This window comes from Dufourea novaeangliae, unplaced genomic scaffold, assembly GCF_001272555.1.
Source record: "Dufourea novaeangliae isolate 0120121106 unplaced genomic scaffold, ASM127255v1 scaffold130, whole genome shotgun sequence".
Taxonomy (NCBI): Eukaryota; Metazoa; Arthropoda; class Insecta; order Hymenoptera; family Halictidae; genus Dufourea; species Dufourea novaeangliae.
The window spans coordinates 214025-227371 of NW_015374004.1; the positions used below are offsets into that span (position 1 = coordinate 214025).

General features: G+C 31.5%; 1 protein-coding gene across 1 annotated transcript in view; it reads right to left on the reverse strand.

The window, feature by feature from the left end:
- LOC107188166 (calsyntenin-1) overlaps positions 1-12450 on the reverse strand; it is a 38283-nt gene extending 25833 nt beyond the window's left edge. Inside the window, exon 1 of the mRNA XM_015576414.1 lies at positions 12219-12450. Within this exon, the coding sequence (XP_015431900.1) occupies positions 12219-12324 (106 nt within the window). The 5' untranslated portion in view covers positions 12325-12450. The remainder of the gene's footprint in view (positions 1-12218) is intronic.
- Between the last annotated feature and the right edge of the window lie 897 nt (positions 12451-13347).

Sequence of the window (13347 nt, forward strand, 5' to 3'; positions counted from 1 at the left end):
GTCTACAAAGTGTTCATGGATAAAACTCTTTTTATCTACTTTATCCATTCAATATCTTCTATTTTCGTTATACATTCACAATTAATCGAACAACTTACAACTTGCAAATAGGTATTAGAAGAACCTTAACCCCTTGCCATACGATTTTTTTTACAACCTCACTCTCAATAATGATGTTTAATATTTTTCTAGATACAAAAGAAATTCTATTCTTATGGCAAGTGTTACGTTTATTCAAAACCTTAAATGCTAATGCAAGTATAATACAAAGAAAATGAATAATATACATGTTTACTAAATTCAGTTTGAAATTGTTGTAACGTAACTGACTCGATGTTGTAAGGCAAGGGGTTACAAAGTACATGTGTTTTATTATACAAGGTATCCCAAAAATATGGGACAATCCGCATTATGGAGATTCTTCATGCAAATACAAATGGAAAAATTCTTTATCGTTTTGTAATCTGAAGCTCCAATACCGAGATATTAGCTGTTAAACGAACTCGACTTAGCAGTTAACGATCAACTGAGCGGTGGGTCACACGTACGCGTCGTCGAACAGTCACGAAGCAGACACCAGTAACTTGGGTCATGCGCTTCTGCTGACTGTGTCTCTGCGCATATATACAGTACCGAATAAAAGTATTCATACACCCTTAAAACGGAACAACTTTTTTACAATTGGTTCAAATGACTTGAGTTCTTTTGTGAAGTTAGGGACATTAGTTTACTAAATGATGTGTAAAAAAAATTGAAAAAACTACAATTACAGTAGACACTCGATTCCCGCACGAATCGGGGCTGTAGAGGGTTAAATTTCCAGGAATCGTACAATAATCGGTGACCAGTTACACGAGCGCTTTCCCCACCACTCAGGCGTTCAGTTGCGCGATGCAGCTACATATAGGGTGGGCTGGATATACGCACTTTACGATTATGTTAATTATCTCCGTTACTTTTAGAGATATCAGAAAAGTGTAGTCACAGAAGTTTTTTAGTATGGAGGGAGCTATTACTTAGCAGTCCCAGTTTTTTCGTAGGTGAAGGATCTTTTGAGTTCTCAAAGTTCATTATGTTTTTTTATTAATGATATTGAAATACTATGAAATAAAGATACAGTAAAACCTGTTTTTATGCGGTAGATAGGGACCGCATAAAAGAAACCGCACAAAAAAATATTCAGAAATTTCATAAATACTACATATAATAAACAACTTTGTACGACATACTACAGAAATTTTTTTTTATGCGGCGGAGAGGGACCGCATAAAAAAAGTCGCACTTAGAAAATACGTCAATTATTTACGAAATACATGAGAAAGTGCTTCCAAACAAAATAAATAATTAAATTACACATTATAAAAACATTTAATTTTTCATTGTATACATGGAGAAGTTTTCAAAATGCACATTACATAATTCACTGCTAGTCGTCGTAATCCTTAACGCGCATCTTCTTGTGATGAATTGGTTCACCATCTGCTAGTCTATTTAATATTAGATTTTTTGTTTCTAATGGAATTGTCTTTCTTTTCACTTTTTTTTGGCTACAATTATTCATTTTAAGGGAGTACATATGTTTAAAAATAAAATGAAAATCATAAAAACTATATACAAATAAAAACAAAAGTAATTAATTTATTTACCTTTAATCTCGCTATAAAATGAATCCTTAATCACGTGAGTCGTGGATAAAACTCGGAATACGAAGCGTATGCTGCTAGCGCGTCGAGCGAAAATAATTGAATGTACATTGTCGGGAAACTGTTTAAACCAAATGAACAGAGCGTCTTGAAGTGCATATTTATATGTACACTGATAGAAAACATTACAGTAATGCCAACGCCGTTGAAATTCATATACCGCATAAAAAAAAATCGCACAAAAAAAATCGCACAAAAATAAAATCGCACAAAACAAATCGCATAAAAATAAAATCGCATAAAAAAGGACCGCACAAAAACAGGTTTTACTGTACTTCTTTTTTTTACATACATCGATTCTTCTAGACATGCTGCGTAATAAAGTATTAAGGTATTATGTGAAAAAGTTAATAATTCGTGACATATTTTAATGGCAAATGTTTAGCTTGGTTAGCATCTTTTACCCATTACGTGTGATCCGCGGGACAAGGAGCAATGAAATTGCCACCAATATTCATTCCACCAATAAAAACATTATTAAAACAGTATTATATACATTTCGCTTTCTGTGATGAGATATGCGTGTTAAACGCGACGCCGTATGTGTTCCGGCCTGAACGAGCTGGGCGACAGGAGTAGGGTACGCGCACGTGTGTCAGAAATACGTGTGAGCAAGGGGCGTGTCTCCCGTACAGATAACGGTAGTGCGGGAAGCGGGAATTGAATGCCTATTGTAGTCGGAGTTGTATATATATATATATATATATATATATATATATATATAAACACTGCATATTAAATGTTTGATTGAATGATATTAAATTAATCAGGGCGACGATACTGTTTTTGTACCTGGGCGGCCAACAACCCAGGAACGGCCTTGTACATACTGAAACTTTCATTGAAATAGGTTGATACAAAAACGAGCGACAGGCATCAAAACATGTAAGAATTGTTAGATTTACTACAGTTGTAGGTCGAAAGTCGCGAAAAACTATCATTTTGAACATTTTTAATCGTTTGTATCTCGTAGCAACGTTAACTGATTTTGATGAAATTTTCAAGACTTAGATAATTAACATAAATATTCGTATGTATCGTATCGATACGTATTTATTAAATTTTCATTATAGCCTCAGATTAAAAAGTTGTAAAAAATGATTTCTTCGCGATTCCGACCAATTGCAACTTTTTCAATTTTTTTTACACATCATTTAGTAAACTAATGTCCCTAACTTCACAAAAGAACTCAAGTCATTTGGACCAATTTTAAAAAAGTTGTTCCGTTTTGAAGGGTGTACGAATACTTTTGTCCGGTACTGTACGTATGAGTTCGTTTAACTCGTAGTTTCCCAATCTTTTTTGACTAACCACACCTTTTTCAAAGTTTTTTTCTGTTCACTGCCCCCTTCGAGTAAACTGTCTCTATATTATTAAAGTTTCAAAGTGTAATCTTGCATGTATTGTTTGAATCCTAAAAAATTAAACTTATAGAAAATAAAATAACTAGAACGCCCCCTCAGATCTCCCCAACGCCCACTTTGGAAACCTATGGTTTAACTGCTAATATCTCGGAAACGATGCTTCAGATTATAGAATGGTAAAGATCTTTTCGATTTGTATTTGCATGAGGAATATTCATGTGGCGGATTGTCCCATCTTTTTCGGACACCCTGTATACTTATATTATATTTATAACACTCGATACAGTTTTGGTAATGTATATTATGTCGTTAGGAGGGTAATTGTTTTCCTCATATAATATTAATTTTCATTACATGTGACGAAAATTTTTTCTTTTTTGTATTATACAAAGCCCTATTGGCTATAAATGCATAAAATCCGCAGTCTACATATAAAATACTCAAGAACAATTGCGTAAAGGATACTAAAATGGAGAAGATTGTAGAAAGTGGAGTCGACCAATGTAATTTCTGGTAGGCTCATGTGTTTAGGTACGTTGTCACTACATTCTTTACTTCATTTTATCTCCGCTAACATGTTACGTTAAAATACTGACAATGTAATATGCCTTTCAAAATAATAATGATTATTTTCTTAAACACTTAAAACACATGATTTAATAGTTAATAAAACTTGTTAAATCCTCTTTAAATAGTAATTAACAGAACATAGATCGAAACTGTATGAATTGCTTATTTCTTATTTGGGTACCAAGATGAACATGCAAGGTGAAAGGATCGACCTAGGTAATAATGCTGCGTGCATCGAACGTCGCGTGATTAAATATCATGTACAGTATCGGTCATAAGTGTTCGAACAAGAGCTAAATCTGAAAATTACATACTGCTTGTAAAATAAATCTATGTAACTACAGACGTTGTATAGTGTACATTTTATAAGTTCATAGCTTTTGGTATACATAAAACATTTTTCGTAAATTAGGGTAAGTGCACCAGTATATGAACACCTACCCATGAATGAACATTAAATAGAAAAACGAGTAAATTAAATTATTAAAATAAGCAAACGTTTAAATATTGATTTTTTTCAATTGCTTGCTTCATACTGAAACAATTTTCGTGCCATGTGCTGTAAAAATAACCTTAAAACAGTTTATAAGTGCACTGGACATGCCGAGAGTCGTTCATCAAGCGTTTGCTATAAGATAAGTCTTAATTATGTGCATCAAATAATATAAAAGTAAGTTTGTTAGAAAATTTGTAGAAAACTTAGTTTTTATTGCTGTTGAAATACTGGAACATTAAAAATCTAATTGTACCAGTAAATGAACGATGTGTTCGTTTAATATAATATGTCAAAAATATTTAAATTACTTAAATTAGATGTACAAAATATACTTATTTATTTGAAAAGATGTATATTCATGAATGTATTTTATTATTTTACTACATTTTGCATGAACTTCATGGGTAATAGAATGTACACCAGTACACAAGGAACGCAGTCACTTAAAACTAAAAAAAGATGTAAGACAAGATTTGCATACCTGTAGACAATAAAACCACGAAAATTAGAAAATAGGATTATTTAACAAATTTTTGTTTTTAAAAATGTTAATACATATTAGTTTTATTTAAACCAATAATGGTTATTGTTAGTATTATTTATACCAACAATGTTATAAACAGTTCAAATTTTATGTATTTTTTAATCATGTTTCTTTCATTTATTCGTATATGCAAAATATTGTTAATTCACTGTATAGAAGTGTTCATTCACTGGTGAAATCTGCATTCTTTTGTTTTTAATTTAATTAATTCCATTTTTGCAATTTTTCAAACTGAAATCTATATGTTATCAAAAAGTATAGATATTAAAAAATCCTACTTTCATATGCCAAATATTTATTAATATAGTTATCACTTCAAATTTGAATTTAATAGATACACTTAAGTGTTCATTTATTGGTGCACCCACCCTATATTATTTTTTCTTGAAGTATCTGTCGTCTGTATTCCCGTTCACAATGATTTCAAACGCCAGAATATGTACATTCTTTGCGATCAAAAAATAGCGACGAATCGTTAAAATAGCACAATTCTGCAATTCATTGGAGTAATATGTTTAAGAAAAAATAACCTACAGTTGCCAAACTGACTGATGTTAGAAAATGAAAACTGGAAAAAGCCAATAACATTCTAAACATTGCTGTTTTAGATTTGAATTCAACAGTACGAATAAACAAGTGTTACACAGTAAATTATGTTTAACATTACAAAGTATAAAATACAGAACAATGAATATATGAATAATGCACAAACTGGGAAATTAAGATGGAAAATACAATCGATCAGTTCTGCTTCTAACAAAAGAGGCTCGAGTACTTATGAATAGACTGCGAATCTTTATGCAAAATAACATTTTATACAGTAATTTACAAAGGCAGCATTAAAAACAAAGACTTATTTTGCCTCCTAGGGAGTTTATTGCGTTAAGAATAAAATATATTACACCTGGTGTAAGTTTTATCTTCTATTGCATTTCACATACGTACTTCTTTATGCTATAAATGCATAAAATCCGCAGGCTACTTTTGAGTGATACTCTACACATTATACATTATACATATGCACCGTTTAAGACTGTACATGAAAAATTATATGCACCAAGCTTTCTCAAATACAAAGAAACTGACCCACACTAAAATTGCTTAATTTCAAATCGAAAATATAGTAAGAGAATCAACTTATTTATGACATTATTATTTAGAGAAACTGTAACGTCACTTTTACTTTTTCATCTCAACAAACGTAATACACGCATTATTTATGATACATTGTCCGTACGTTTCAATAAATGTTAAAAATTCAAACGAATTTTGTAAATATTAAATATGCAGGGTGTATAATTTACATAAGTGTACCTACATACGTGATTATTTCTGTAGTTTTCCCAAATACAAAAAAATTAATTTATGTTAAATGGTTCTGATTTTATACAAAAGAACGCAATAGAATATTTCCAATTTTTATTAACGTACCTTCAGACATCTTAATATTAACTTTATCTTTTACATAGAATCGTATATTTCTATTTTAACTATTTGATGACGTATTTGAAGACGTGCTCAACAACATACACAACGCATATTTTGAAAAAAAAATGTGCTAAATAATGCTACCATGAAGCTCAGTATTGGGTCGTTCGATAAGTAATGTCGTATATTTTGTGTTTACATTTTTGTTGTGCTGATGCAGTTCTGTCATATGTGTTAATAGTGTTTATAGTTTCAACTGTTAAAAAATTGTTTTAAATAATAATTCAACGCAGTGAAATAGATAAGAACGAAGAACATTTACGTCACTGTTTACTTTACGAATATCAAAAAGGCAATAATGCGACAAAAGCAACTGAAAACTTGTGTAATGTGTTCGGTAATAAAACAATAAACGTAAGAAAAGCCTAAAGAAGGTTTTCAAAATTTCGTACAGGCAGTAAAACAACGGTATACGTGTGTTCATAAACTCAAAACAAGAAGACTTTTTTCGAAAGGGAATTGAAAATTTGCTCTCAAGGTGGCAAAAAGTTATAAATCGCGGTGGAAATTACATTTTGTAATAAAGTGAAATCATACATGTAACTTTCATAATAAAACAATGTTCAAAAATACGACACTACTTATCGAACGACCCAATATTTTTAATAGTTATAACACGGCACCATTTTTGCGTATTCTGTATAGGTATGGAAATAATACCACATTATATTTAAACGGACATATTGTACACATTATATATTAATTATGTGGCAATTTTTAATAAAAATTGAAAAAAATTTTTAAATAGATCTTAAATCTATTGCACTAGTCTGTCATATTAAAATAAGATTTTGGAAATAATATCTACATATAAATACGTACGTATAATATATAGGCTACGGATACTATGTATTCGTATCATATGCAAATGTGTAAACAAAACGAAAGTTTTAACGAATATTAATAACGCTGCTGCCGCCTTTTTAATCTACTAAACGCTTCAATTAGTGAATCAAATTCTTCTTTGGGTCTCGAATTTTGGGAAACATAAATATGTACAGTATCGCTCAGAAGTTTGAGATCGCTTACTGAATGAGTGGTCAAGTTGGAGTTTTTAATGAAAAATACATAAATAGTTAGATGACTTTAAACGAATGTTAATAAAGTAAATATTACCCATATTACGTGGTTTCAAGCGAAATAAAATGCAACAGATATATTCACCAAAAGATCTTTTCTTTTTAGTATTATAAAAGTCGGTAGTATTTTATTAAATGGAACTGAATGCCTTTACAAAGAATTGACACGATTTTTCAATTATTTTTCGTTGGCTGACAACACACTGTGTAAGAACTGTAGATGAACTTTTATATATCACTAGAATTATTACACTTATGTAAAAATACACTAATGGTCTTCTAACTTATGCATATATGTTTTTCATACTATTACCACGGTGAAAGATATTTTTTACTTGTAATGTAATTGCTCACATTATCGCTGACATGAAACGCAGAATTGTATTTTTTTTAATGCTAAATATCATAAGTAGACTGTGGACTTTTATGCAAAATAAAAGTTTCTAAAATAATTTTTAAACACAGAAAATTCGTTTGATCCAATGAAAGTTTTGTTTTATATTGTATTTCACAGAGCCCTATAGGCTATGAATGCATAAAATCCGCTATCTAAATCACAAGTGATCCAAACCTTTAAGTACTACTTTCTTTACAATATAATTTTGATTGCTATCAACATTTAAGTTTCGCGCAGGTATTAAATATTTGTCAACCCTATTTAACCACCGCGTGATTAAATAGACACGCTACAGAATTATATTTCTTTCTGCAACGCTGAAACTATTCGGTATTATCCGAATTACTGCGGACACAGCACAAAATGAATTCCGCGAGAAATTTATTATACACGACCGAGATTTCATACATGGCTGATCAAAAAGTGCTTCATTAAAGCGGGTCTAGAAATCTCATTATTACAGAAGCTTAATAGAAGTATGTATGTATAATGTATACTGTCCTATTTAGAAAATGAAACTGCTTTCGAAATATTCCAAAACGACCAAAAATTTAATTCCGCTATTTGATTTTTCCCTTTGAATTAAACACTGTAATACTAGGGTAAAACTAATTTTTTCTGCACAATGATCCAAAGAGCAGGTAACCTTTTCAACAGTAAAACCAACAAATGGCACAAAATGAAAAGTAGCAAAAATTGATAGCGTTAGAAACACTGTTTTTACGAAACGCCAATTTGAGCTGTATCGACGAGTAAATATTATACAGTTAATTATGTAATACGCAAATACTACAATATACAATATAAAATACATAAAAACATATGTACAGTATGTCCGTTTTAAATGTCTACACTTGATTATTTCTGTAGGTATCAGAAATACGAAAAAATGTTTCAGATGAAAGTTATATGATATTGAGGGGGATGTATTTTGAAGATAATTGTTTGACCTTGAGGTAACCTTGGAATGTGATGTAAAGGTCACCTCTGAATTTTTGAATTGAACCCTACATTTTGTATCATATATTCCTATAACTGATATCGAGATATATTCAAAACACTACATACACTTGTATTTTACGCAATATTTTGTTGAGTTATTAACACTCAAAGTTTACGTGTCGCCGGCATTAGCGTTATCCAATGTACAATGACTTTTCAGTATCTTCGTTACTAATTGTAGAGCCATATAGAAAAATAAACGGTAAATTATAATATGTCTGGCTGGCCCAGATTGCAAGTTAATTGTAGCGTGCACGCCAAGCGAATTAGATATTATAATCAGTTTTCTTCCCGCTAAAAGTGACATTACCGAGGCCATTGAATTTCATCGATCCTTGTTGTCTATTAAATTTAAGTATTGTTACATGTTCAATCAATGCAATATATGCAAAGACTGGACACATGAAGAATGTGCAAATATTGATTTATCAAATTTATATTATTACTGCCATGTATGTGAGGATACGCTCTATTTTCTTTATTTATAATGAATCAGAAAGTTTTTATATTTGTATTCTGAAAGAGTTATATGATTACAATTTATTGATTATATGTTGTTTTTCTGTTTCATGGAAGTGTCCAGGGCTAACCCACTCTGCCCCTACCGAAATTGAGAAGTTTTCAAAAAGTAGGGACACTCAATTAAGTTTATATTTTAAACTTTGATATGCTACATAATTACTGATTTTACCATTTCTAACAATAAGTAATTGAGTGTCATCGTTGAACCAGACCGTCAAATTTGTAACGAATGTGTCACATTAGTTATGAGACTATAATCATTATTATTATAAATCGAATTATATATTATATTATCTTAAATAATATATACAATTAATATCATAGATTATGATAAATTACATTTGAACAATACCGACTACAAATTTGACTAAAAGATTTAATTTTCCTGCTACTTTTGTCACTGATTACAATACATTTAATTAAATTTCTCTTTTAATGTAATAGGTTAATAACTGCTTACTGTACGAGTGAAACATTGTACGTAAAACTAATGGGAATACAAGAGCGGAAGATTAAGAATTAAAACACGATAGTAAACATTTTTACGAACGCTTCGTACTTTTATAATATAATTGTGTATAATACATATGCCAAATGTTTGTTTCCCCTGATAATATGTCTGACAGGTATTCGCGTAACTAGGTAGGGGCCACGGTGGTCCTGGCCCCCCAGAATACGGACTGCCCCCCCCCCGCTCAGAAATTATAGAAATATGTAAAAAAAACATTCGTCAGTTGGTAAAATCTTATGTTATAAAAAATAAATACTTGAGCCGAAATGCAATACGTAACGCAATTAAGTAGAAAAAAATACCTAACTTAACTAATAATGTGAAAAATATTTTTGCAAACAAAAACCAGCAAATTCAAGCTTATATATGATACATTTTAATTATAGGTATCTGCACATAATATACTCTTGATTTTAATCAATCTCAAATTTCTTTTATTTTTCAGAATGATGTTTATATTCTTCGTTTCTTAGTTTTCTGTTAAATAAACGTGTAAATAATTATTGCAAAATGTGTAACTTTATTTTGTGCATCCCACGTACGTGATATAAAATACGTACAGGTGCCTGGTGGGGAGTGCTTGGGCGAATGTCAGGGGATCTGGCCCCTAGAAAAAATTCTAGTTACGCCAATGTTGAAAGGGTTCATTTACGAATACTAGTTCAATTCTTTATGTTTACACTTTAACGCGTTTTTTCACCTCTGTGATTTTAAAAACTGAGATTTTTATATAGAATGTGAAAAATGTGTGATCAGTATCTACAAAATATTAATGAATATTGCAGCTGTGAATAACAAAATCATTATGTCGCGTGGATTATATGTGATTTGTTTTACCTAACCCAGACCTAACCCACGGAATGATGGCGGTACACATATTAAACAGGTATCAATCACTATAAATCATCATGAATATCGAAATAATTCTTCATCTCTGATCACAGATCACCCGATAATCCGTATAATATTGGAATATATAAACGACAATTGAAGCGTATGTCCGATTAAGCCTTGATTCAATGTTTCTAGAAATATTGACAACAATTGTCAATTTTTATTATCCTTTTCATACGCTACATAACTGTCTTTATAGTTCGAATTTCTCGATCAATTGGTTACGATGAGTATTATAAATATAATGCACTGACGAACATAAAATTCTCACTTATTCCACTGTTGTTTTGGTACGAACTATATATATATATGTATGTATACCCAAATATATAAAAATAATAAATCCAACATAATCCACGAAAGAGTAAACAGAAACGCAATTGTTTTCTTGTAACGAGAATTTTGTAATTTAGTTTCGTAACAAAAGGAACATTTAAAAATATCGGAATTAAGTGTTATTGTTTATATGAACGGCGTCTATGTGGCTAACGAATTGTTATTTTTTCGCAGTTTGTATCACTCAGTAAAGAAAATGAAATCAAACAATACTGAAACGATTTTCTTCTTTAAGTTCTGTAACAAGGAACAGAAAAAGAAATTATAATACAAAACATTATCATTGAAAGACAATACGAACTATGAAGCGTAACTTAAAAACATATTTAATTATATTATAATAACTATATCGCATGTATTAATGCAAATAAAAGAAAAGTGAGTAAAGCATTGCTTATCGATATTTTTATTTTATGGCTCTTTAATTATTATTTACTATACTCTAATTACTTAACACACTAATATTTTTATGGCTCAAATAGATAAAATAATATTTTCTGTATGTTCGTTCTGACAGTCATAGACGGTGATTATGGGTATTTATAGTATACGAAAATAAAATAATTATAACTACGCATGACAAAATTTTAATACTAAACAAATAAATTTTACATACACTTCAGATAATGCTACTAAATTTGTAGAAATTATAATGAAAAGTAATAGTTGTTTCAAATGTCTTGTTCGACAAAATATACGCGAATGTTAATCAAAATGTCGTGTATTGTAATCTATTTTTCAATAAGATTCGAACAACAAGAAAACAGTTAAAGATATTATCGTAACTGAATATTATTAAGAGTAGTATAGAAAATTGTAAATAATAAACATTTTAATTACTGTATACAACAGACAGCATCATAAAACGTCCCTACAATCCCCTAATGTTAATGGACCCTGTTCTAAATGACAGTAAATCCGATCTAATTGATACCCATTTTGTTATCGTAACAAAACGTGACTACTGATGCCGTAAAGTATAATAATAATACATCATCGGTGCTTATATCTCTCTGAAATTTATTTTTTGAGTTCATGACACTATCCGATTCGGGTGCAATACAAACACGTATCGGAGCACCTATTGGGACTAGTCAATGAATTCGCCATAACAGTTTCGGTGACTGCAGGTGCTCCCAAAAGAAGAATTGCACCTGCAAGTTACCCACTTGACCAGCTATATACAAGAAAATGAGGCACGATTTGACAATACAAACGGAAGGAATTTAATATGCATAATTGTTCGAAAACGAAAGAGGTTCGTAAACCTACCAGGTAAATGTAGGGCATGAGAAAAGAGAAATGAAATCACCTCCATGATTGTTGAAGGAACTTGGAGTCGAGTCGAGGGCTGGGATGCTCGCGTGGGAGAGACCGAGGGTCAACCCGAAAAGCACAGCACTAGCCGCCAGCAGCATCTTCCTTAATTCCTGTCACCAGGATAGTCCGATTATCAGTTCGCCGACTAACAGCACTTGACTTAACACTTCTAAGAACTCCCTTTTTAAAAGAGCATCGCCGTCTACTGCACGACTCGCTTACGACACCACTCACAATCGCGAAGTCAATATTTGAGCAGAATATCGATTCGCCTGAAAAAGTAGTGACGATTCTTGCCACCAGTTGGCGTCCCAGCTTCAAACTCAGAGCAGAGAACCACAGAGAACAAACACTGTTGAACCGTGCGTGCGACATAAGAATGAATCTGCGAACCAATTGCTTATTACTGCATTAACTATAGACGTTCTATTTTGGATAACAAATATGTGTGGGTTCTCTTCATGCCAATGGGAATAATAAAGCAGCATACTTTTTCTAGATAAGATATTGAAAAATTGTAATGGGTCAAATGAACTAACAATTTCGAGGCTATGGTTATGTTTAGTTCCTTTCTGCAAGAGACACTTACAGTTGTCAAGTAATATTCATTTATGTGGCTATATGTAGTACAAAACTCGACAATAATAAATATTTAACGTTATACTTCAGGCAATAGATGACATGTACCAATGGCTGCATTCAGAAGACACAACCGTTACGCAACAGTTGAGAGATTTCACTAGATTTCACTCTGAACGCTACATCCTATTGGGTGAGCGGTAACGAATCTAGTGAAATCACTCAACGGTGCTGAAGGTAAAAATAGCAATGACGCGAGAGTCCGGCTTGAATATACCCAATCCAATCTACCATATCAGCCTCCCAGGTCTCTCGCTTTCACCGGCCTCCCGGCTACTCAGTCTCCCTCTACCGGCCTCTCAGTTTCCCGCCTGTCCTTCAAATGTTTAGATTATTGTAAGCCTCCGAATGAAAGAATCGGTACAATAATCCAGGTAAATTTTATTTATTTATAATTAACTCTACATATCATTCTTTTGTGTGTAGCATACTTATTTAATAATATCTATAGCCTTTTTGGAAATTTTGTTTTACATATATTT